At 43.1% G+C, this 26,351-nt stretch overlaps 1 protein-coding gene across 1 annotated transcript; it reads right to left on the bottom strand.

Moving 5' to 3' along the window:
- Positions 1-1,829: 1,829 nt before the first annotated feature.
- On the bottom strand, positions 1,830-25,332 carry SPTSSA (serine palmitoyltransferase small subunit A). The gene is made up of 2 exons (XM_053594701.1): positions 25,077-25,332; positions 1,830-2,531 (listed from the first exon to the last, which is right to left on the bottom strand). The coding sequence occupies exons 1-2, from the start codon at positions 25,186-25,188 to the stop codon at positions 2,428-2,430; spliced, it is 216 nt and encodes a 71-aa protein (XP_053450676.1). The 5' UTR covers positions 25,189-25,332; the 3' UTR covers positions 1,830-2,427.
- Positions 25,333-26,351: the final 1,019 nt, after the last annotated feature.

Raw genomic sequence — 26,351 nt, 5'->3', positions numbered from 1 at the left:
CTGGGGAGTTGTCTCATCTTCAAATCTGGCTTGTTCCTGTGGGTCACAACACCCAGGCTGAGAACCTGCTGCTCTAAGCAAATCTGCCCTTTGTTCTGGGGAGAGACACTATCTGCTCTATCTTTACCCTTGAAAAATGTTCTAGAATTAAGGTAGTCAGTGCGTGTGCTTGCAAGATACACAGAAACACAAGTATTCCACGGAGAATTGTCTAATAAACACCTTATTTTAAACAAAATAAAAATGATCTCCCCATTTGTTATTTACTAACATATACACCAAACATTTGCATCAGTTGGTAAGAATATATTTCCCTGATCACCCTTCAATGGGCATGCTCCTATTTTTCTTTCTGACTCTCAAGATTTCCTGTAAAAACAATGGAATAAAAAAAGGACTTCCTGTAAAGCTAGTTACCTCCTGTGTGTCTCACAGACCAGAGTTCATAACAATCATCAGCTACATAACAGCAATTTAATAGATTTCAATTAAGAGTAAGGATGAATTGGGCAGTGCCTGTGGCTCAGTGGGTAGGGCACTGGCCCTTTATACCGAGGGTGGCAGGTTCAAACCCGGCCCTGGCCAAACTGCAACAAAAAACGCTGGGCGTTCTGGTGGGCGCCTATAGTTCCAGCTACTTGGAAGGCTGAGGCAAGAGAATCGCCTAAGCCCAGGAGTTGGAGGTTGCTGTGAGCTGTGTGAGGCCACGGCACTCTACCAAGGGTGATAAAATGAGACCCTGTCTCTACCAAAAAAAAAAAAAAGAGTAAGGATGAATTAATAATTTCTGATACCCACCTAAACTGGTCATTTTCAACTTTTCTTGTTTTCCATTCACCAGAGGGATATTAGACAGCCAATGGAGGACAACCAAATCCTGGCATTGAGAAAAATCCTAAGTAAAATGCTCATATTCATTATTTCACTTTAGGTCAGCGGTTCTCAATCTGTGGGTCACGACCTACAGGAAGTGTATTAAAGGGCCGCAGCATTAGGAAGGTTGAGAACCACTGCTTTAGATAATATGAATACAACTCAGGTTTGTATTTATTGATTCACATCCAATTTTCAACTGCTTCAAAACTAAGTAATTATGTATTATCCTCACTATTCCTATCTAACTATGATAATATAAACTGATTCTTTAAAACCTAGTCTTTGAAACGTAGGGCCAAAAATACCTAAGTTTTTTAAAATCAGCAAAACTTGTGCTGGAAAGCATGTTAAAATATGTAATGCCTGGCTTTTTTTTTTTTTTTTAATTAGCAATACTTTGATGTTGAGGGACATGTTCAGGTATACGTACTGCTTATCTGGTCCTCCACAATCAATTCCGAAATACAAACACTAGATCAGTATTTAGCCATCAGGAAAGATATAATGCTACACCAACTCATTTTTTTCTCTTTGAATTTAATGAGTTTACATCAAAAAATCAAGTAGTCATTTTACATTTAAGGAATAAAAATCTTAAAAAAAATACAAAGAGTGAAAGGATTTTAACTCCGTTTACACTTCTTTTTGCTATAATTTAATAACAATTCATTTCATCTTATTGCAATGTGCAAATGCATTTGCAGCACCCATTACAATCAGGAAACTAAATTTAAGGAAATACACTGTTAATGGTGGCCCTCAGAAACCTGATTTACCTTCTTACATTAAAAACTCTATAGTATATAAACATTACATAACAATGCTACTTAACCACCTTTTGTCACAAGAATCACCACCAAAATTTTCTGGAAATAAGTTCACATAAGAATATAATATTTAAAAGGTGAAATGTTCCTTATTTTAACTTTAGCAAGGTCCTTTCTTTTACATAGTTAAGAAACGCTTTAATAATTTTAAAGCAAAAGCTGCTAGACTCTAGAGAGCTAAAACTGTACTCCTGAGTTCAAGCTTAACAGGTAAAGTCTTTGTAAGTAGGTCTCAATAAAATATCCTCCCTCCCCATCCCCCTGCCCCAAATCTTGTATTGTTTCTTACAAAACTTTGGTTTGTAGAAATATGTCCAGGCAAGGTGTGTATGCCATACAATAGCAAGAACAGTAAAGCCCAACTAATGACTCTGGGTTTTAAAAATAGAAGGCAATTAAAATGTACTCAAAGTTACATTAAGAAAAGCTTTCACAGGGTAATATTGAAACAGTCACAAAGGTTAAGAAAATACTGATATCAAAGTACAAATGACTACAATGTTAAAATAGACAAAAATTACTATACAAGAGCCTCTTTTAAAATTAAAAATAAAGAACACAACACATGAGTCAGGATGATTTTCCTGTTCTACTCATGAATTTTAGTCTTTATAAGGTTATGTTGACATCTAGAAGAGTTTCTTATGACATCTGATGAAGTCGCATTCCAACTTCATAGGGTGGGTCTTCCCCAAGGAACCTCTCCATCCTGGTTGCACCTTGGTCATTGTACAATTTCAAAGTAGTGCAGTATGGCCATGATGTGCTGGGGCATGAAGACATATCCTGTATACAATGCCATCCCCACAACGGAAACCAGCATGGAATCTGAGTTGTAGTTAAGGAAACCTACTTTTCCCTAATTTATTCAAAATTAAGTCCCAAAATTCTTTCAACAACTGTTTTATGTTAAAGTCCCTATTCAACAGACTTCAGTATTTATGAAGAACTCATAACAAGAATCATAATGCTAGCCACTAACAGCTATGCTTGAATTTTCTTTTAGCTCATTTATCTTTACTACAACTCTACAAGGGAGGTAATGTTATATACCCCCTATAGGGTGTATCAGACTGCTTAAAATTAAGCACAGAAAGTGACACTGTTCAAACTAAGAAACAAAAACATAGCAATAAAATTGTACATAATGATTATAAAAAGTCTGCCAACTTAAGTAATAATATATAATCCAACAATTTTAGAATTAGTTAGACTAAAATGTGGCTAAAAGAATTGACTTTAGAATCAAACAAAGCCAAAATCATACACTAGCTTAGTGATATATAAAATGACAACACTTGCAACAATGAAGCATTTATTATTATCACTATTAAACATTATTATCACTACTGTTTGCTACAACATCAAATAAAAGTCATCCTAATAACCTAAATAATAACCAGTCTGTACCATATCCCTTTCTTCTCATTACAAAAAAAACTGAAACTGAAATAAAAGGCCTCCTTCTAGGGCCACACAAATCATTGCTAACAAAAATTATGTCAAGTCTAAAGGCTTTTGGCTTTTCAGTCTCACACAGCTATGCTATTAACTCATATATTCATATCCTCATCATTCTCTCTCTCCCCCACTCAATCCTTTTCTTTTTCTTTCCCCTCCCCTCCCTCTCATACCTTTGAGTTCTCCATACTACATACAGGGTGCCCCAAAAGTCGCCATTCATGAGGGAAATGGGAAATTGTATCTAAACGTATGCTCATTTTCAAAATATTCATTACAAAATTTTACAAAGAGGTGGCCAGCACAGACAATATTTTGGAAATAAAGGTACATTTAGGTACAATTTCCATTTCCCCTATGTACGGTGGCTTTAGGGGCAACCTTTGGAACACCCTATAATATTTCTGCAATTTATATCCTTTTGTAAGAACATATAGCTTAGGGCAACACCTGTGGCTCAGTGAGTAGGGCACCGGCCCCATATACCGAGGGTGGCGAGTTCGAACCTGACCCTGGTCAAACTGAAACAAAAAAATAGCCAGGTGAGGTGGCGGGTGCCTATAGCCCCAGCTACTCAGGAGGCTGAGGCAAGAGAATAGCCTAAGACCTAGAGCTGGAGAGTTGCTGTGAACTGTGACACCACAGCACACTATCGAGGGTGACAGGGTGAGACTTTGTCTCTAAAAAAAAAAAAAGAACATATAGTTTAAATAAACAGTGTATTTCCTATCCACTAATATTTATATAACTGGTTAGCTGACAAACCTCTTTCACATAACACTGTCTTACTTTCCACTCACAGCTTTCCTGTGAAATATTTATTGTTTATTACTCATCAGAGGCTGAGAAAACACTAACTTGTGTAAGCTAATACAGGGAGTTGTCTCTAGACCCAGAGGTCAAACCACAGCTGTGTGATTCAAAATCTAAATAAATTCCCCTCACCTAGCAAACAACAGCAAGAAAACTCCCATAATTGTTTTTCTTTTTTTTTTTTTTTTTTTCGTAGAGACAGAGTCTCACTTTATTGCCCTTGGTAGAGTGCCGTGGCGTCACACAGCTCACAGCAACCTCCAACTCCTAGGCTTAGGCAATTCTCTTGCCTCAGCCTCCCAAGTAGCTGGGATTATAGGCGCCCGCCACAACACCCGGCTATTTTTTTTTGCTGTTGTTGCAGTTTGGCCGGGGCCGGGTTTGAACCCACCACCCTCGGCATGTGGGGCTGGCGCCCTACCCGCTGAGCCACAGGCACCGCCCCCATAATTGTTTTTCTTAATTTACTTTTCAACATCCCTTAATCCAGTTCTTCCTTAAACTACAACCTTTTATTTATCATCTAAATTCCTTTAAAAAGCCTCTTTGTGCTCCTACATCATGGCCTATATTTGTTTGTCAGCAACACAATCACAAGACGTCTTCCCTTCCAGATTGTAGACATTGCTCAAAGGTCACTGGTGACCCAATCAAATAAAAGGGCTATTAGAATTGTCACTGGTTTTATTCCTTCCTCTTCAAAACTCTTTCTGCTCTGGGCTGAGATACTTCTCTGGGGCTCTCTTTCCATCTCTTACCATTTCCCTGTTTTGCGCTGGCCCCTTCTCCCTGTCTTTCTCTAATGTGCGAAATGAGCAGTGAACTTTGTGCTGGTCTTCCACACATCCACCCCACCCCTCCTCCCACACAGCAGCCATGCCTAACACTATCCCAACTCCAGGGACAAGCCCTGACTTATCAAACCACCCTGCCATCCACTCTACCCGTGGATTTCCGCATACAGGCCAATAAATCCCCTTAACTCTTAAACCATTGTGTTAGATTTTCTGTTACTCGCAGCTGAATGCATTCTAAACGATAAAAAGGAGTTCTTACTATTTTTGTCTGGGGCCCGATACTGTCTCATAACTTAAACAATTACAGGTTAAATTTCCCTTATCTGAAATACTTGGGACCAAAAGTGTTTCAATTTTCAGATTATTTTGGATTTTGGAATATTTGCATTATACGTAACAGTTGAGCATCCTTAATCTGAAATCTAAAATGCTTCAGTAATAATATGCATTATGGTAGCAGCAGCTTTCACTTTGTGAATGTCTGATGTGTGCTTGATACTGTGCTAAGCATGTCATCAAGTTCAACAACAGAGTAAACCATGGAGCCAGTTCCAAACCAAATCAGTCAAACTCCAAATATCTGTGTTCTTTTTTTTCTCTTTGTTGGTGCTCTAAGCCTCAGGACAAATATCTGTGTCCTTAACCACTATACTATAAAACCGTCCTACACATGAAAAGTCCTATCCTCCCCAGTACAACCTAATAATTCTTAGGGTTCAGTTAATTACTTCCTCTTTTATTTGGCCTCCCCTGGCAGTCACATTTTTCTCATTCTTACCTCAACCTCCTGGCAGAACTGATTGTTCCCTGATGCTCATAAAATTCTCTACTCTTATAATACAGCACTTATCACCCTATATTACCTATTTGTAGATGTATTTACATCTCACCCAAATTAATAGCTACTTAAACACAAGAACAATGTCTTATTCTTTTTCTCCAGCATCTAAAATAACACATGTTGGCTGGGTACAGTGACTTACACCTGTAATCCTAACATTCTGGGAGGCCAAGGCAAGTGGATTGCTTGAGCTCACGAGTTCAATACCAGCCTGAGAAAAAGCAAGACTCTTGTCTCTACTAAAAATAGAAAATCTGAGGCAATGGACAGCGCCTGTGGCTTAGTCGGTAAGGCGCTGGCCCCATATACCAAGGGTGGCGGGTTCAAACCCGGCCCCGGCCAAACTGCAACCAAAAAATAGCTGGGCATTGTGGCGGGCACCTGTAGTCCCAGCTACTCGGGAGGCTGAGGCAAGAGAATCGCTTAAGCCCAGGAGTTGGAGGTTGCTGTGAGCTGTGTGAGGCCACGGCACTCTACCAAGGGCCATAAAGTGAGACTCTGTCTCTACAAAAAAAAATAAAAAATGCTAAAAAAAAAAAAAAAGAAAGAAAATCTGAGGCAAGAGAATCACTTGAGCTCAAGAGTTGGAGGTTGTGGGCGGCACCAGCCCCATATGCCAGACGTAGCGGGTTCAAACCCAGCCCCAGCCAAAAAAAAAAAAAAACTGAAAAAAAAAAGTTGGACGTTGCTGTCAGCTATGACACCACAGCACTCTACCCAGGGCGACAGCTTGAGACACTGTCTCAAAAATAAACAAATAAAATAAAATAAAATAACACATGTTCAATAAATATTTGATGAATAAAGAAATTTCTCAGCTGGGCGTCTATAGCTCAAGTGGCTAAGGCACCCAGTGGAGCTCACAAGTTTGAATCCAGCCCGGGCCTGCCAAACAACAATGACAACTACAACCAAGAAATAGCCGGGCATTGTGGCAGGCACCTGTAGTCCCAGCTACTTGGGAGGCTGAACCAAGAGAATTGCTTAAGCCCAGGAGTTGGAGGTTGCTGTGAGCTGTGATGCCACAGCACTCTACCTAGGGCCATAGCTTGAGGCTCTGTCTCAAAAAAAAAATTTTTTTAAATAAAGAAATTTCTCAAGTACTTTCTACATATTGCACACATTGTGTTTGACAAACTTGATCATGATTACAGAAAAGAAAGATAGAATCAGTTTCTAGGCACTATGATATTTGAGAATTTTTTGGTTTATTACAGTTTTTACATAAGTCTTATAAATATATACACCAAGCAAATGAAAATAGTATAACAATAGCCTTCAGGTCACAACTCAAGTTCAATGCACCTAAGGAATGATTACTATAAAACAGCCATTTGAATAACTGTTTTACATACTGTTTATGGCACTATAATTCTTCAATTTGTTATGGAGACTATATCAGTTAAGGAACATGCATAATTAGCTTAATAGAGATTACTTCACCGTAGGACAAGAACCTAAAACAGAAGCTCAATCTTGTGAACACTAAATTGCCAAGCTTTAAAATTTTACACATGCACATAAAATCATAACTTAGTCTTTTCTAGGTGGAACAAGAACTTATCAAAACTATTTTACCTGGTTAAAATACAAGATATTTAGATGGCGCCCGTAGCTCAGTGGGTAGGGCGCCAGCCACATACACCAAGGCTGGTGGGTTCGAACTGGACCCGGGCCAGCTAAAACAACAATGGCAACAAAAAATAGCTGGGCGTTGTGGCAGACGCCTGTAGCCCCAGCTACTCAGGAGGCTGAGGCAAGAGAATCACCTAAGCCCAGGAGTTTGGAGGTTACTGTGAGCTGTGATGCCACAGCACTCTACTGAGGGCAACAAAGTGAGACTCTATCTCAAAAAAAAAAAAAAAGAATCCTCCTCACAAAAATTAATTAGTTTAGGCATAACTGGACCTAATTTGTTATTAGGAAATAAACACAAAGGCTTAGCTTTCAGGAGTAGGATAAACAATTCCCAATTATAGTAAAGATAAACAGAAAATTATTGAAAGTTACTTGAACCCAGATGCAAATTATCACTTTCCTGTAATAAGGTTCTAAAAAAACAAAACAAGGTTGGGCCCAGTGGATACACCCACAATCCTAGCGTTCTCGGAGGTCAAGACAGGAAAATCATTTGAGCTCAGGAGTTCAAGACCAGCCTAAGCAAAGCAAGACCCCCGTCTCTACCAAAAATAGAAAATTAGATGGGCACTGTGCCAGTCACCTGTAGTCCCAGCTACTCAAGAGGCTGAAATAAGAGGATCATTTGAAATCAGGAGTGTGAGGTTGCCATGAGCTAGCCTGATGCCACGGCTAGCCTGGGCAACAGAGTGAGGATCAGTCTCAAAAAACAAACAGGCTCAGCGCCCATAGCACAGTGGTTACGGCATTGACCACATACACTGAGGCTGGCGGGTTCAAACCCATCGTGGGCCAGCTAAGCAACAATGACAACTGCAACAGAAAAATAGCCGGGCGTTATGGCAGGTGCCTGTAGTCTCAGCTACTTTGGAGGCTAAGGCAAGAGAATCGCTTAAGCCCAAGAGGTTGAGGTTGCTGTGAGCTGTGGCGCCATGGCACTCTACCCAGGGTGACATAGTGACACTCTGTCTCAAAAAAAAACAAACCTTTAACCCAACTCTTTACCCATAAAATTTAACTTTTACCCTGTGTCCCTCCCCAAAATATTCCTATATTCTGATCCCATTTCTCTGAATTATTTCCAGAATCATATTAAGTAAGCCTACAAGCCTTTAATTCTACCAATTAAATTTCAAAATCTTTCCCAAAAATTACCCTAAAGCTTTAAACCACAATAGAATACTTAAAAATTGACTCTCACACTAGTGAGCAAATAGACAATGGGACAGTGAAGAGTGTCTAATAATCACTCGCAAAAAAAGGCAAGAACATGCTTTTTATAAGTAACTTTCTACAAGTTTAATTTAAGCAATTTTGGCCACGAAGCTGAAACATCTCCAAAGTACTGGGTTGAATATTCCCTGGGATCACACTTGGCATCATTTATTGGTAGTTTCTTTTTCTTTTTTTTTTTTTAACTTTTATTATTTATTTATTTATTGGCAGTATTTGGCTGGGACTGGGTTTGAACCCACCACCTCCTACATATGCGGCCGGTGCCCTACTCCTTTGAGCCACAGGTGCCACCTTTTTTTTTGAGACAGAGTCTCACTATGTTGCTCTCGGTAGAGTGCCATGGCATCACAGCTCACAGAAACCTCAAACTCTTGGGCTTAAGCAATTCTCTTGCCTCAGCTTCCCAAGTAGCTGGGACTATAGGTGCCTGCCACAACGCCTGGCTATTTTTTGGCTGCAGTTGTTATTGTTGTCTGGCAGGCCCAGGCCAGGCTCGAACCCACCAGCCTCAGTGTATGTATGTGGCTGGCTTCCTACTCACTGAGCTACAGGTGCCGAGCCATTTAGTGATAGTTCTTATTGACACTCATGGGCATCAGTTGTACTGTGACATTGGCAAAGATGGGGAATGTGTGACCTTCATTGCTGAAAAAGCACTCTCACAAAGCTACACTATTCATAGTATACCGGCTATAATTTTCTATCTGACACAGATTCTCAACTTATTTCATTCTGTACAAAACCTCTCTAAGTTTAAAGTACACTTGACACACTGTGAAGTATAAGAAACAGGCACTAGAAGCAGCACAGTGCTGGAGACCTTGGTCTGAGCCATCACTCTGCCATCACTGTTTCTATCAAAAACTCTCTGGACACCAGTCTCCTTCTCTGTAAAATTTGGATACACATCCCCTATCTTTTCTTTTTTTTTTTTTTTCTTTTTGAGACAGAGCTTGCTCTGTAACCTCAGCTAGAGTGCAGTGGAGTCATCACAGCTCACAGCAACTTCAAACCCCTGGGTTTAAGTGATCCTCCTGCCTCAGCCTCCCAGATAGCTGGGACTACAGGTGTCTGCCACAATGCCTGGCTAGTTGTCTATTTTTAGTAGAGACAGTGTCTCACTCTTGCTCAGGCTGGTCTCAAACTCCTGAGTCCAAGCAACATACCCACCTCAGCCTCCCAGAGTGCTAGGATTATAGGCCTGAGCCACTTTGTCCAGCTCACATCACCTGTCTTTCAAGGTTGATGTGAGAATTTGGAATCAAAACCTATTCTGCAACAGAAGGCAATACTATCCTTACTCAAAGTATTCTTTGGCCAGGCACGGTGGCTCACACCCATAATCCTAACACTCTGGGAGGCTGAAGCAAGAGTTCTAGACCAACCTGAGCAAGAATGATACCCCCATCTCTACTAAAAATAGAAAAATTAGCTGGGTATTGTGGGGGGCGCCTATAGTCCCAGCTACTTAGGAGGCTGAGGCAAGAGAATCACTTAAGCCCAAGAGTTTGAGGTTGCTGTGAGCTGTGATGACCCCACGGCACTCTACCCAGGGCAATAGAGTGAAACTGTTTCAAAAAAAAAAAAAAAAGAAAGAAAACAACTAAACTAAACACTCTCATTGAGGGTTTAAGGGTTTAAGCATCTAACATCATGACTCAGACCTGCATTTAGGAATTCCCCAAGGTCACTCTGTTACTAATTTGCCATTAATTAATCTAGAATAGAATATAACCCCCAAAAAGCCCTCAAAAACAAACAAAAAAAAAATGGGCTGTTCTGCCTTATATTTATGACCTGTTTCTAACCATGAATTTTAAGTTCTTGAGAACCAAAGCTCCTTTGCTGAGCCTTTGCCTCCTGCCACAGGGCTCTGTTTGCTAAAGCAGGAGCCTCATAAATCTTTTCAGAACTGAGCAGATATGCCAGAATGTGTGTAGGCACTGAAGGGAAATGGTTGTTAGAGGGCTGAATGAACAATCAGAGGTTATTTATAATGGGACATAGATAAATATTTTATGGGCTCAATGGATATAAAAGCAAATAGATGTGAAATGATACACAGTATCTGGATGTTGCTTTGTTACTTTAAGGATCCCCAACTAATCATGAGCTAAGTTTCCAGATACATAGGGAAAAAAATACGCCAGCCAAGGTGGCTAACACCTATAATCCTAGCACTCTGGGAGGCCGAGGCAGGTGGACTGCCCTGAGCTCACAGGTTTGAGACCAGCCTGAGCCAGAGTAAGACCTCCATCTCTAAAAATAGCCAGGCATTGCGCCTGTAGTCCCAGCTACTTGGGAGGCTGAGACAAGAGAATCTCTTGAGCTCAAGAGTTGGAAATTGCTATGAGCTATGACACCATGACATTCTACCAAGGGTGACAAAGTAAGACTCTTGTCTCAAAAAAAAAAAAAAAAAAGGAAAAAAAATAAAATCATTTTTGGTCCACAGAAAGATCATTCCCCACCCTTACCCCAGTAACTTAAAAAAAAGTCCTGTAACAAAAAGAGGAAATGCTTTAAAGGCAAGCACAGTACATCAGAAACAAGACCACAGTAACTGAACTGCATCACCCATCTTAGTAATTTATTCACAAGACTGTGGGAAAAAATCAAAGGCAGTTTCTCATCAAGGAAAAGATCAAGAACCTTTGTTCCAATGGGTATGACTGTTCACCTGTTCACTAGTCTAAATAATTTCAGTGCTTTAAATCTCTGGTTGCACTGGTCACTTCACAAAGCAAAGCTAAAACAACATTTAAAACAATCCAATCTTAGTCAAATTTCTTTTGTAAAATTAATTCTAAAATGTTACTTATCCTTACAAATATGCAAATGTTTTGATAAATCTAATTTATTTTAACCACCTTAATGAAAAAAGAAAACAAAGCATTTGGCCTTTGGCCCAGCAAGGTGGCTCATGCCTGTGATCCCCTGAGCTCGGGAGTTGGAGACCAGCCTGAGCCAGAGTGAGATCCCATCTCTACTAAAGATAAAAAGAACCAGCCAGGCTCAGCACCTATAGCTCAGTGGCTAGGGTGCCGGACACATAAACCGCCACCCCCCCCACCTAGACCTGCCAAACAACGATGACGATGACAACTATAACAACAACAACAACAAAAATAGCCAGGTGCCCGTAATCCCAGCTACTTGGGAGGCTGAGGCAAAAGAATTGCTTAAGCCCAAGAGGTGGAGGTTGCTGTGAGCTGTGATGCCATAGCACTCTACTGAAGGTGACACAGTGAGACTCTATCTCAAAAAAAAAAGAACTAGCCGGGAGTTGTATCTGGCACCTGTAGTCCCAGCTACTTGGGAGGCTGAGGCAAGGGTATCACCTGAGCCCAAGAGTTTGAGGTTGCTGTGAGCTGTGACACCATAGCACTTACCCAAGGCACAGAGTGAGATTCCATCTCAAAAAAACAAAACAAAGCGAAACAGGCTCAATGCCCATAGCACAGTGGTTACACCACCAGCCACATACACCATGGTGACGGGTCCAAACCCAGCCCGGGCCAGCTAAACAACAATAACAACTGCAACAAAAAATAGCCGGCTGTTGTTGTGGGTGCCTGTAGTCCCAGCTACTTGGGAGGCTGAGGCAAGAGAATCACTTAAGCCCAGGAGTTTGAGGTTGCTGTGAGCCGTGACACCATGGCACTCTACCGAGGGCGACATGGTAAAACTCTGCTTCCAAAAAAAAAAGAGAAAAAAGAAAACAAGCAAAACAAAAGAAAACAAAGCATTCACCAAAGTACTACCATAGGCTATTTACTAAAAAGCAATCAAAGCCCTAACTGAAAGCAGTTACCAACCACTAAATGAAGCTCCAAACAGGAGATCTTTCTTTTTTTGAGAGAGAGAGGAAAAGAGTCTCACTTTGTCACCACAGTTAGAATGCCATGGCCTCTATCTAGCTCACAGACACCTCAAACTCCTGAGATCAAGCACTCTTCCGTCTCAGCCTCCCGAGTAGCTGGGACTACAGGCACCACAACACCCAGATAATTTTTTCTATTTTTAATAGAGATGGGGTCTCCCTCTTTCTTAGGCTGGTCTAGAACTCCTGAGCTCAAAGGATCCTCCTGCCTCAGCCTCCCAGAGTGCTAGGATTCCAGGTGTGAGCCACCGTGCCCGGCCAGGAAATTTTTCTTATTATGACAGTTTTGTTCCCTTTTGACCTCAAAAAAATTCAGATAAAAACTAACAGAAATGATAGGAAAGTTTATTTTTCCCAAATATATCAACTATCTATTGATACTTTTCTAGTTGCCTTACATTAAAGCAACAGGAAGACATTAATACTGTTATTGTCCTCTGTATGTTCATCGATTTGATATTCTTGGATTTAATTAAAGGATGTTACTTCAGCACTGCAAGTTAATGTTTAGCAACTCATTCCCTGAGCTTTTTATAGTGGGTTGATTATACAAACCAAAGTATAGAAAGTGTTTTTAGAAACTATGACTTGATGACAAGTCTCTTTTAAAACTAAACAAACAACAAAGCATGCTGCTGAAATAAGCAGTGATCGTGAGCTACAAAATTTTCACTCTGAAATGAAATCCTGGACATGGTTTGGAGCTCTAATCCCAAAGACACGAAGGTTATGAATGGATATACACCTTTATTGATTAGAGCTTCTATTATCATCATGAAGATTTGAATCCCAGTGCCAAGTTATATTTCCCAGTTTGCCCTGAAATGTAATCTGTTCTAGTATAATACGTGTTTCTGAAACATCAGATAGCTCACACATGAATGATATAGCATAGGAGTATTGTTTCATATGGGATTTTCATCAATTAGAGAGCTAGATTAATAGGAAAATAATTACAGTTGACCCTTGAACAATATGACTTTGAACTGTGCAGGTCAACTTACTCAAGGATTTTCTTCCACTCCCAAGACAGCAAGACCAGCCCCTCCTCTGCCTCCTCTTCCTCCTATGATTTTCTTAAGAACATTTTCTTTTCTCTAGCTCACTTTATTATAAAAATACAGCATACAATACATATAGCATGCAAAATATGTATTAATCAACTGTTTGTTATTGGTAAAGCTTCCATTCAACAGCAAGCTATCACGAGTGAGCTTTCTAGGCAGTCAAAAGTTATACGTGGATTTCACCTGTGGGGGGTGACACCCCCACATTGTTCAAAGATCAATTCTATAACCTTCATCAGGAAACATTTCTTGACTCAACTGCTTGTTCAAGTAGAAGTCCTTTTGACCCTATTTTAAGAAAACTAGAATTTTATATCTATACCCCACCTCTCTCTCCACCCCTCCAGAGAGGGCAGCCCAGCACTGCCCCCTGCACTACCTCAATGGCAGCCCACACTATCTGCATCACCTCAGCACCCACTGCTGACATTTCCATTCAACTTTGACCATGCATTTTTAATGTCCCCTCCAGCAGCTTCTAGCAATGGTGAATTGCCTGGCTGGGCTATCCAAGTTATCCCTTAAGATACTTCTTATTGTTTTCATTACAAGTTGCATAGATTTTGAGTCCCCAATACTATTTTCCCATAAACACCATTATTTGGAGATTTTTCAAGGACATATATAATGCATGCTAATATTAGTGAAATGTCTACTTCTCATAGCTGTACCGGAGGTTATTTCATGCCCTGGGGGAGTATACAGTCGTAAGATCCAGGAAGTAAAGTTGGAGAAATGAAGTTGTCAGGGGGTTGGGAAGTAGAGCTAGCTGAGCACAGTGATTCTCAGCCTTAGACAGTACAGAGGAAGCAGGTGGTCTGTAATGGTTTCCTTAAAATAGCCTGACCTCCCATTAGGTTGTCTTGTTACCTCCAGGACTCCTGTGTTTTAGTTTGAAGAAGAAAATTGCTCTAGCCTGTTTTATATTGCCTTTCTATTTGGCTGGCTAGATGAGAACTGTTAAAATATCCCTTAATGGTATCCCTCAGGATACTGTAACTTTTTCTTTTTTCTTGAGACAAAGTCTCAAGCTGTCACCCTAGGTAGAGTGCTGTGGCGTCACTGCTCACAGCAACCTCAAACTCTTGGGCTTAAGTGATCCTCTTGACTCAGCCTCCCAAGTATCTGGAACTACAGGCACCCGTCACAATGCCCGGCTATTTCTTGATTGTGGTTGTCATTGTTGTTTGGCGGGCCGGGCTGGATTCAAACCCACCAGCTTCAGTGTATGTGGCTGGCGCCTTAGCCACTTGAGCTACAGGCGCTAAGCCTGTAACTTTTTCTATAGTAGCCTTTAGGAAAGGAAGAAGACAGCCAAAACCGTGCTTGAGAAGAACTCAAGATCATAAATAGTATCTTTCCATTATTTCATAACTACTATTTTTTAAGCATTCCAATTTACGAATGATATATATCCTTTATCAAGTTGATTTTCTGGAAGATACAGCTTAAATTATTAAATTTGAGCATTTGAAGTTCGTCCTTTAAAAAAGAAAAATCAAAGGAATCTATCTTAGCTCCTTACTGCCATAAACGTTACAGCATTACAGATCGGAGAGATCATAAAGTCTTTAACAGCAATTCTCAACCTGTGGATCACGACCCCTTTGGGGGTCAAACAACCCTTTCTCAGGGGTCGCCTAATATCAGATATTTACATTACGATTCATAACAGTAACAAAAATTACAGTTATGAAGTAGCAATGAAAATAATTTTATGTTTGGGGGTCACCATAACATGAGGAACTATATTAAAGGGTCACGGCATTAGGAAGGTTGAGAACCACTGGGTTAAGCCCAAGTGGTGGCGATTGCTGTGAGCTGTGACGCCACAACATTCTAACGAGGGCAAAATAGTGAGACTCTGTCTCAAAAAAATAAAGTTCTTTTCTATTCTAAGCTGTAATCATTTGAGGATGCTGCAAAAATCTAAGAAAAAAATTTAGTTGCCGCTAAAAATCACATGCAGCTTAAATTTTTTATGTTATTTTTTCATTATCATACAAAGCCTTCTTCAATCGGAAACACCTACTTTTGCCTCTACCAGTACTTCCTCTTATAGATCTTTAACCTATTCCAAACCCAGAGTTAACCTTTAATTTAATCTTATTTTTTTAAGAGACAGGGTCTCACTCTTGTCACCCATGCTGGAAAGCAGTGGCATGATCATAGCTCCCTGCAGCTTCCTACTTGTGGGCTCCAATGATCCTCCTGCCTCAAGCCTCCCAAGTAGCTAGGACTACAGGTATACCTCACCATGCCCAACTGATTTTCTTTTTTTTTTTTTTTTTTGTAGAGACAGAGTCTCACTTTATCACCCTCAGTAGAGTGCTGTAGCATCACAGCTCACAGAAACCTCCAACTCCTGGACTTAGACGATTCTCTTACCTCAGCGTCCCGAGTAGCTGAGACTACAGGTGCTAGCCACAAGGCCTGGCTATTTTTTGTTGCAGTTTGGCTGGGACCCGGTATATGGGGCCCACTGAGCCACAGGTGCTGCCCATTAGCTGATTTTCTTACATTTATCTTTTGTAGAGACAGGGGTTTTGTTATATAGCCCAGCCTGATCTCAAACTCCTGGCCCCAAGCAATCCTCTAGACTTGGCTTCTCAAACTGCTGAGATTAGAGGGCTGAGCCACTGTACTCAGCCAGAGTTAGCCTTTTAAAAGTTAAATAACAGGCTCAGCGCCTGTGGCTCAAGTGGCTAAGGCGCCAACCACATACACCTGAACTGGTTGGGTGTATGTGCTTAGGCTGGTCGAATCCAGCCCGGGCCAACCAAACAATGATGGCTGCAACCAAAAAATAGCCAGGCATTGTGGTGGGTGCCTGTAGTCCCAGCTACTTGGGAGGTGGAGGCAGGAGAATCACTTGAGCCCAGGAGTTGGAGGTTGCTGTGAACTCTGATGCCACAGCACGCTACCCAGGGCAGCAGCTTAAGGCTCTGTCTTCAAAAAAAAAAAAAAAAAAAGTTAAATAACAAGCAGATTGGATCACCCCTCACACAAAACCTTCCAAGAGCACATTTTTCACTAGATGAAAACCAAAGTTCTTACAATGCTTGCAGGCCCTCCGTGGACTCTTTATAGGCCACCCACCATTCTCACCCACACTGCTCCAGCTGCACACCCCTCAGTGATGGCCCTCATGATTGAGAGCACAGGCTTCTGAGTCAGGGAGCACTAGCTTCCTCAGGGAGGCTGTGATTTTCCCTTGTGCTAATTCCTTTACCACCTCTGTTTTTGCTCAAATAACCCTTTCTCCAGGAAGCCTCTCCTGATAGTCTTTTTTTTTTTTTTCTTTTTTTTTTGCAGTTTTTGGCTGGGGCCAGGTTTGAACCCACCATGTCCGGTATAGGGGGCTAGCACCCTACTCCTTTGAACCACAAGCACTGCCCCACTGATATTCTCTTTCTTAAAAGTAGCAACTCCAGGGCGGCACCTGTGGCTCAGTCAGTAGGGCGCCGGCCCCATATACCGAGGGTGGCAGGTTCAAACCCGGCCCCGGCCAAACTGCAACCAAAAAATAGCCGGGCGTTGTGGCGGGCGCCTGTAGTCCCAGCTACTTGGGAGGCTGAGTCAAGAGAATCGCCTAAGCCCAGGAGTTGGAGGTTGCTGTGAGCTGTGTGAGGCCATGGCACTCTACTGAGGGCCATAAAGTGAGACTCTGTCTCTACAAAAAAAAAAAAAAAAAAAAAAGTAGCAACTCCATCCCACTCTTGCATTTCTGAGCCCCCACCCTGGGCTACTTCTCTGTTCTCCACAACACTTACCACCTAACATAATAACCATATAACTTATTTACTATGAAAGTTCCATGAGGGCAGGGATCTTTGTCTGTTCTGCTCATTAAAGTATCACAAGCACCAAGGCCAGCATGTGGCACAGGGATGCATACAGTATTTTTTTTTTTCTTAAGCTCAGGCAGAAGCAAAGGGAATTCATACAGTATTTGCTGAATTCGTGAATAGCCCCAACCTACTTTTTTTTTTTTTTTTTTTTTTTGTAGAGACAGAGTCTCACTTTATTGCCCTCGGTAGAGTGCCGTGGCGTCACACAGCTCACAGCAACCTCCAGCTCTTGGGCTTACGTGATTCTCTTGCCTCAGCCTCCCGAGCAGCTGGGACTACAGGCGCCCGCCACAACGCCCGGCTATTTTTTTGTTGCAGCTTGGCCGGGGCTGGGTTTGAACCAGTCATCCTCGGTATATGGAGCCGGCGCCTTACTCACTGAGCCACAGGTGCCGCCCCCCAACCTACTTTTTCAGCTCTACTTCCCATTTATTCTGCCTTAAAGGATGCCTGCTCCAGGGCTGGGCAGGGTGGCTCATGCCTGTAATCCTAGCACTCTGGGAGGCTGACACAAGAGGATCATTTGAGCTCAAAAGACCAGCCTAAGCAAGAAGAGTGAGACCCAATCTCTACTAACAACAGAAAAACTAGCCAGGCATTGTGGCGGGTGCCGGTAGTTCCAGCTGCTCAGGAGGCTGAGGCAGAAGGATCACTTCAGCCCAAGAGTTTGAGGTTTCTGTGAGCTGTGATTCCACAGCACTGTAGCCTGGACAACAGAGTGAGACTCTACCTGAAAGAGTCTTTCAGCTCCAGCCCTTCACACAGGTGTACTCACCATCACAGCACACTTCTGCTCCTTCTCTCCTATCTAGGGGAAAAAACAAATAAAACAAAACACTCAGATACCTCTCTGAAGTTTCTCTGAGCACCCCAGTACACCATGCTCTGCCCTGCCCTGCATCCCAAAACACCTGCCGCCTAGCTCAGTCAGGTGGGTCCTAAGTATCCCTTCAAGTCTTTATTAACTGGTGGCAGAATATATTTAAATACAACTTAAATAATAAAAGTCATCATTAACACATTAACATTATCCAGTCCTTCCGGATTACATCATGACATGAGTGCTTTCGTTATCTCATGTCCTCAGCAAGAGCAAGGGCAACCCTGTTTAATTAAGGATCCATCTGAAAACATGTAAAATTTCTCATTTTTCCTGAAAGTAGTCTCTAGCTTCCTTGATGGAAGAAATGAATTCCATTGTCTTAGAAATAGTACAGAACTCAGGACTGTATATAAAAAATAAGAAAAAACTGGGCAGCGCCTATGGCTCAGTGGGTAGGGCGCCAGCCCCACATACTGAGGGTGGCAGGTTCAAACCCAGCCCCTGCCAAACTGCAGCAAAAAAAAAAAAAAAAAAAAAAGCCTGGCGTTGTGGTGGACGCCTGTAGTCCCAGCTACTCGGGAGGCTGAGGCAAGAGAATCGCCCAAGCCCAAGAGGTTGCTGTGAGCTGTAACTCCAAGGTACTCTACCGAGGGCAGCAGAGTGAGACTCTGTCTCTTAAAAAAATAAAAAATAAGAAAAACTGCTCATAGATTGTATTTTTTTCCATTTGAAATGAAAATAGCTTGAAGTCCCATGAAGAAAAAACTGCTCACTTTCCCACTTTATTAAATATTAAAATATCAGTGAGAAAACTGTTACTGGATTTTAACCAATGAATCTAGCAAAAAAGGTCTGCATACTTCCCTTCATTTCATCTGCTCAAACCTGAGCCTAGGATGTCCTCCATTACCCAACCTTCCCTACTTGTCACCCCCACTTCACTTGGCTTCAGCCACACCCATCTCTCTCCTATTCCTGAAACACACCAGACTTGCTCACGCCTCAGGACATTCCCACATTTTTTCTTTTTAGAGACAGACTCTCACTCTGCCACCCTTGGTAGAGTGCTGTGGCGTCACATCTCACAGCAACCTCCAGCTCTTGGGCTTAGGCGATTCTCTTCCCTCAGCCTCCTGAGTAGCTAGGACTGCACCCGCCACAACGCCCAGCCATTTTTTGTTGCAGTTTGGCCGGGGCTAGGTTCAAACCCGCCACCCTCAGTATATGGGGCCGACATCCTACTCACTGAGCCACAGACACTGTCCTATTTATTTATTTTTTAAGACAAAGTCTCACTTGGTCACCCTCAGTGGAGTGTCATGGCATCACAGCTCACAGCAACCTCAAACTCTTGGACTCCAGCGATCCTCTTACCTTAGGCTCCCAAGTAGACGGGACTACAGGCGCCTGCCATTGACACCCAGCTATTTTTAGAGATGGGAGAAGGGTGTCACTCTTGCTCAGGCTGGTCTCAAACCGTGAGCTCAGGCAATCCACCTGCCTCATCCTCCCAAATGCTGGGATTATAGACATGAGCCACCTCGCCTGGCCTGAACCAAATCATTTTAACAAACTAATTTTAATTTTCCACCTCCTAGACATAGTTACAATGTTATTCAATGAGGCACTATAGGGCCTGTCTCACTGGTTACAAAACCTGTATTAGTTACAAAATCTGGTCTTTTCCTTTCCTAAATGGTTCCCAGGAAGAAAAGGGGCTTTTAGGCAGTGCCTGTGGCTCAGTGATTAGGGCTCTTTACCCATATATGGAGGGTGGCGGGTTCAAACCCAGCCCGGACCAAACTGCAACAAAAAAAATAGCTGGGCGTTGTGGTGGGTGCCTGTAGTCCCAGCTACTCAGGAGACTGAGGGAAGAGAATTGTCTAAACCCAAGAGCTGGAGGTTGCTGTGGGCTGTGACACCACAGCAGTCCACCGAGGGTAGAGTGAGACTCTGTCTCTAAAAAAATAAAATAAAATAAAAATAAAAAGAAAGAAAAAAAAAGAAAGAAAGAAAAGGGTGCTTTTGAAACATGTATTAAAAACATTCCCCCCCACTCCAGGGGCAGTGCCTGTAGCTCAGTGAGTAGGGCGCTGGCCCCATATACTGAGGGTGGTGGGTTCAAACCCAGCCCCAACCAAACTGCAAAAACAAAAAAAAATAGCTGGGCATTGTGGCGGGCGCCTGTAGTTCCAGCTACTCAGGAGGCTGAGACAAGAGAATCGCCTAAGCCCAGGCGGTTGCTATGAGCTGTGTGATGCCACAGCACTCTACTGAGGGCAATAAAAAAAAAAAAAAAGTTTTGGGCAGCGCCTGTGGCTCAAAGAGTAGGGCGCCGGTCCCATATGCCGGAGGTGGCGGGTTCAAACCCAACCCCGGCCAAAAACCACAAAAAAAAAAAAAAAAGTTTTATATTCTTTTTATAAATCACAATTGCCTTAATTTCAACAATACTTACATCCAATTGAGATTGACTTCCAACTTACAACAGTTTTTAACTAATTTGGAAAGAAATAGAAAATCAAATAATTTCTAAACATATATTCAGATGCTCAAACATGCAGAAACAGTTGCAGCAGCTTATCAGTTTTCCATAAAATAACTTAAAATTTTTTAAGCAATGATGGCAGAGAAATGTAAACTAATCCATTTATCTTCTTTCAGAAATTTTTTTTTTTTTGTAGAGACAGAGTCTCACTTTATGGCCCTTGGTAGAGTGCCGTGGCCTCACACAGCTCACAGCAACCTCCAACTCCTGGGCTCAAGCGATTCTCCTGCCTCAGCCTCCTGAGTAGCTGGGACCACAGGCACCTGCCACAACGCCCGGCTATTTCCTGGTTGCAGTTTGGTCAGGGCCGGGTTTGAACCCGCCACCCTCAGTATATGGGGCCGGCGCCTTACCGACTAAGCCACAGGCGCCGCCCTTCTTTCAGAAATTAAACTTCTAACTCAGAAACCAATTTCCAGGCAGTGCCTGTGGCTCAAAGGAATGGGGCACCGGCCCCACATACTGGAGGTGGTGGGTTCAAACCCAACCCCAGTCAAAAACTGCTAAAAAAAAAAAAATTTTTTTTTTCAGACACAGAGGCAGATTTCTTTCTTTTCTTCTTTTTTTTTTGGAGACAAGAGTCTTATTCTGTCACCCTGGGTAGGGGTAGAATGCCCTGTAATCATAGCTCACAGCAACGTCAAACTCTTGGGCTTTTGCCTCAGCCTCCCAAGTAACTGGGACTGCAGGTGCCCACCCCCAGCTAGTTTTTTCTATTTTTTGTACAGACAGGGTCTTGCTTTTGCTCAGGCTGGTCTCAAATTCCTGAGCTCAAGCTGCTCACCCACCCCAGCCTCCCCAAATGCTAATATTACAGGCATTAGCCACTGTGCCTGCTTACAGGCAAATTTCTGTCATGCTAAATTTTTGGTTTCTAGCAGTCATATTACATTCAAAATAATTTTAAGCCACAACCATGCAACTGGCCACAAAGTAGTTCAGAGTGAAGATTACCAATCAGTAATTAGTTTATGAAATTCAAGCTAGTTCACAGTAAGTCTCCTAACAAGTAGGAAAAAAAGGATTTAGCTTGCTCATTTAGTTCTTTCCTCCAAGATGGAAAGAGAAGTCCCTCTCAAATTGATGTTCCAAACTACAGCCTGTGGCTCAGTGGGTAGGGCACTGGCCCCATATAGTGAGGGTGGCAGTTTCGAATCCAGCCCCGGCCAAACTGCAACAAAAAATACCCGGGCGTTGTGGCAGGCGCCTGTAGTCCCAGGTACTTGGGAGGCTGAGGCAAGAGAATCGCCTAAGCCCAGGAGTTGGAGGTTGCTGTGAACTGTGATGCCATGGCACTCTACCAAGGGCAATAAAGTGAGACTGTCTCTAAAAAAATAATAATAATAAAATAAATAAAATAAAATAACACTAGAAGTTGAGGTAGAATAATATAAGCACAACAGTCAACAGAAATTTAAGATTGGTTTATGTCAAAGGATTACATTTCTACCCTGGGTAAATTCAATAATGTGAACTTTGGAATGAGATTTAAACCTAAGTTTGGTTTAAAATATAAGATTCTATAGTACCGGGCGGTGCCTGTGGCTCAAAGGAGTAGAGCGCCGGCCCCATATGCCAGAGGTGGTGGGTTCAAACCCAGCCCCAGCCAAAACTGCAAAAAAAAAAAAAAGGGGCGGCGCCTGTGGCTCAACGGGTAGGGCGCCGGTCCCATATGCCGGAGGTGGCGGGTTCAAGCCCAGCCCCGGACAAAAAAAAAAAAAAAAGGTTCTACAGTACCAGATGCCAGTTGGTGGCAGTTCTCACTAGCTGAAAAAAATTTTGAAATCACTTGGGTACATAAAACAATGAAAAGTCAAAAATGTCCAGGGCAAAAATCTAAGATGCTACATTTCATTTCATAATTTATTTCTCCATCTGCCAATAAGCCATCACCTAGGTATTTATAGGACAGTATTACTACTGCAACATACTATACAGAAAAACCTTAACACTATGGACACTGTAGCCTTACCCATATGCCAATAAAAGCTTTTAAATGTAAAATCTATACTAGATTTTAGTAATGAATTTGACCTCTGATTCAAAGTTTCAATTTAGCCCAACATTGTTGCAATTAACTTCAGAATGTTCTAAGCGACTCAAGATATATGTGCTTCTAATGAGAAATTTCAACTAAATATGCATTTAAACATAACATTTTACAAGGCATGACCTTGTGAGCCCTAACCTACAGAAACTAGAGCGAGACTAAACTGTAGCTACAGGGGGCCAGCTGCAGTGGCTCATGCCTTAATCCTAACACTCTGGGAGGCCAAAGTGGGTGGGTGGAATGCCTGAGCTCAAAGGTTGAATACCAGCCTGAGCCAGAGCAAGACCCAGTCTCTAAAAATAACCTAGTGCTGTGATGGGCACCTATAGTCCCAGCTACTTGGAAGGCTGAGGCAAAAGAATCTCTTAAACCAAAGAGTTTGAGACTGCTGGGAGCTGTGAGGCCACTGCACTCTACCAAGGGCTACAAAGTGAAACTTTGTCAAAATATATATATATAAATAAGGCGCTGGGCCCATATGCTGGAGATGGTGGGTTCAAACCCAGCCCCGGCCAAAAACTGCAAAAAAAGAAAATAATAAATAAATAAATAAATAAACAAACTAGCTACAAATAAATGGCACCAGAAATCAGAGCAGACTATTTCCAGTCTAAATTCAAAATATGCATTTAAGTTCCAGACTTGTAAAGAAACGTCAACAGCAACAAATAAATGAACTGTTTTGGGCAGTGCCTGTGGCTCAGTGGGTAGGGCACCGGCCATATACCAAGGGTGGAAGGTTCGAACCCTCAGGAGGCTGAGGCAAGAGAATCGCCTAAGCATAGGAGTTGGAGGTTGCTGTGAGCTGTGACACCACTGCACTCTACAGAGGGGTATAAAGTAAAACTCTGTCTCAAAAAAAAAAAAAAAACTATGGCTTGGCGCCTGTGGCTCAAGGGGCTAAGGCACCAGCCACATACACCTGAGCTGGCGGGTTTGAATCCAGCCTGGGCCCGCCAAACAATGACGGCTGCAACCAAAAAAATAATAATAATAGCTGGGCGTTGTGGCGGGCACCTGTAGTCCCAGCTACTTGGGAGGCAGAGGCAGGAGACTCACTTGAGCCCAGGAGCTGGATGTTGCTATGAGCTATGATGCCACGGCACTCTACCCACGCCAACAGCTTGAGGCTCTGTCTCAAAAAAAAGAAAAAAGAAAAAGAAAAACTAAATAAATAAATGAACTGTTTCATAAGCAACTAAAATTCCTCAAAAGTGCTTATACAAAAGACTTAGCTTTTCAGTACAACTTTCTGCTACTCCAACACAAATAATCACACTTGAGAAGGCTTGGAATGAATTCCCTCAGTCACTCCCTGGAATGCATTTGCTAAGTTGTTTTGAAGTAAGCTGCTCCAACTAAGCTTGTTAAGAGAAATATGTTTCATATCGGCCTAAGTTTTTTAAAAGTTACATCTCATGATTAATATTTATTTTACAAGAATACTATCAGAAATGTCAACATAAATAAGTTGAGACAAGAAACATCACAGACTTTAGGGAGCTTATCTTCACAATCTTCAGCCAAAAATTGGGGTTGTGTCTTGTTTAACTGTGGCTAAGTAAATAATAACAATAATAATAACAATTGGGGTTGTGAAAGTTCGAAGAGTTATGATTAAGCAAAGTGCTTAGCACAGTTGCTTTGCTTGCAGTAACCACTCTACAGTCATCAACAAAAATTTATTAACAATCTATAACAATCTACCAAAACAGTTTCAAACCCTGTCGACAACTAACCACAAATTCCTTTCTGGGCGCAAAGTAATAAATAAACTTTAAAACTACCTTTAAAGACCAAAAAGATCAAATAACTTAAACTTCCTTTAAAAACTGTGTTGGGATGTCATGGGGTCACAAATGCACAACCTAGTTAAAAAAAAAAAACTAACTGGTAAACTGATTAGAATTCTCATTCGAACCAAAGCCAACTAAATTAGGAACAGTTAAAAGGTCGAAGGCGTCCAAGGTAGGAGCGATTTGCTCCACTAACACGATGCCCGCCTCCCACAGGGACAGGAGACTGAACCCAAAGCAGGAGTGGCCGAAGAGCAGGTAACCACGTACCGGGTTAGACACTGCCCTCCGGGACTTCCTCCAGAAATAAAGACGCTTCCACCTTGGGTTAAGCGACTCAGGGGCGACCCTGATCAGAAGAGTTCTCGCCTACCTTCCCCACCCTCCTCCCGAACCACGCTAGCGCCCCCTCGGCCCGTGACCTCCGCGCTCGCCGCCCAGAAGGGAGTCTGCTCGCAGGTCCCGCGGAACCGCCTCTCCACCCTCCAGCCCAGGCCCCGGGCCTGGGAGGATGCAGCTCCGCGGCCCGAGCCCCCTCCCGGCCCCCGCACCGCGCCCCATCAGGATACTGAAGACAGTTCGCTCCCAGGGCTCCAGCATGTAGAGCGCGGTGACCAGCAGGTACTGGTAGTAGAACCAGGACATCTGCTTCCAGGCCCGCTTCAGCGCCATCCCCGCCATGCGCCTCCCGCGATACGGCCACACGTCAGTCTGTCCAGCCTGCGGCCTGTTCCTGTCCTAAAGCCCGGGGCCTCCAAGCCCGCCCGCCACCCTGCGCCCATTGGCCCGCCCGGCCCTGCGCGTCACCCGTGGCACGCCCAGCCCCGCGCGCGCCCGAGCCTTGGCCACGAGCCCCGCCCGGCCGGCGCTCATTGGCCAGGCCGCCACCGCGCGTCCTGTCCGCCCCCTCCCCGCTTCCCAGCCCGGGCGGCGCCCACGCGGGCGGGAGAACGGTCCCAGCGCCAGCCGCCCAGCCCGGCCCTCGGTGGGAGAGGAGGTAGTGCCCTCGGGGTCCTGGCCGGCAAGCTCACGGAGGCGGGCCCTCTGGCCGTATGTCCATAGAGGAAATGTTGGTGGAATACCTGTCACGCCTCAGGCATCCTTCTGCGAAGGGGAATTATGCGAGTGAACCTGAACGTGTTATGTTCCTCGCCTCGTGTAGCTTGCGGTTTAGCTGGGGAGACTGGCATTAATCACAGGAACGCAAGTAAAGTTGTGATCAGTGCAAAGGAGGAGGGGGGCTGAATGTCACCTCACCTGTCAAGATCTGGAAAGGCGTCTCGGTAGAAGTGATGAACACATGGACTGCTCCCTCCTTTCCCCACCCGTGCACACACAGAAAAACAGACCTACCTATACCGACATACTCCATGCACTCCCTAACCTGAGGCCATAAATATCTATCTACCCACCTCTTAGAGACCATAGGTGACTGTGTAGGTCAAGGCCAGGAGAAGCAGGGTGATCTAGTGGGTTCTGCAGGTGACAGGCGGTTTAAGATCAGTGTGTGGAGCTGGTGATGTCTCCGAGAGGTGCCTTCCTAAATGCCTAGGTTTCCTACTGGCAAATGGTCCAGCAACATTGTGTTTGTCATCAGGAACTCCATGCACATGGAGTCTGTATGTGAAATGACACAATTAAATGGCCTGCTGTTTAAACGTTAAGAGTCTTCCAGGTGGACGGAGGGAGGGGGGTGGGGCCTTGGTGTGTGTCACACTTTATGGGGGCAAGACATGATTGCAAGAGGGACTTTACCTAACAATTGCAATCAGTGTAACCTGGCTTATTGTACCCTCAATGAATCCCCAACAATAAAAAAAAAAAAGAGTCTTCCAGGTTAAATA

The sequence above is a fragment of the Nycticebus coucang genome, chromosome 6, assembly GCF_027406575.1.
Source record: "Nycticebus coucang isolate mNycCou1 chromosome 6, mNycCou1.pri, whole genome shotgun sequence".
Classification (NCBI taxonomy): Eukaryota; Metazoa; Chordata; class Mammalia; order Primates; family Lorisidae; genus Nycticebus; species Nycticebus coucang.
Note: the sequence above shows the minus strand (reverse complement) of the source record. Positions and strands in the feature narration are given on the sequence as shown.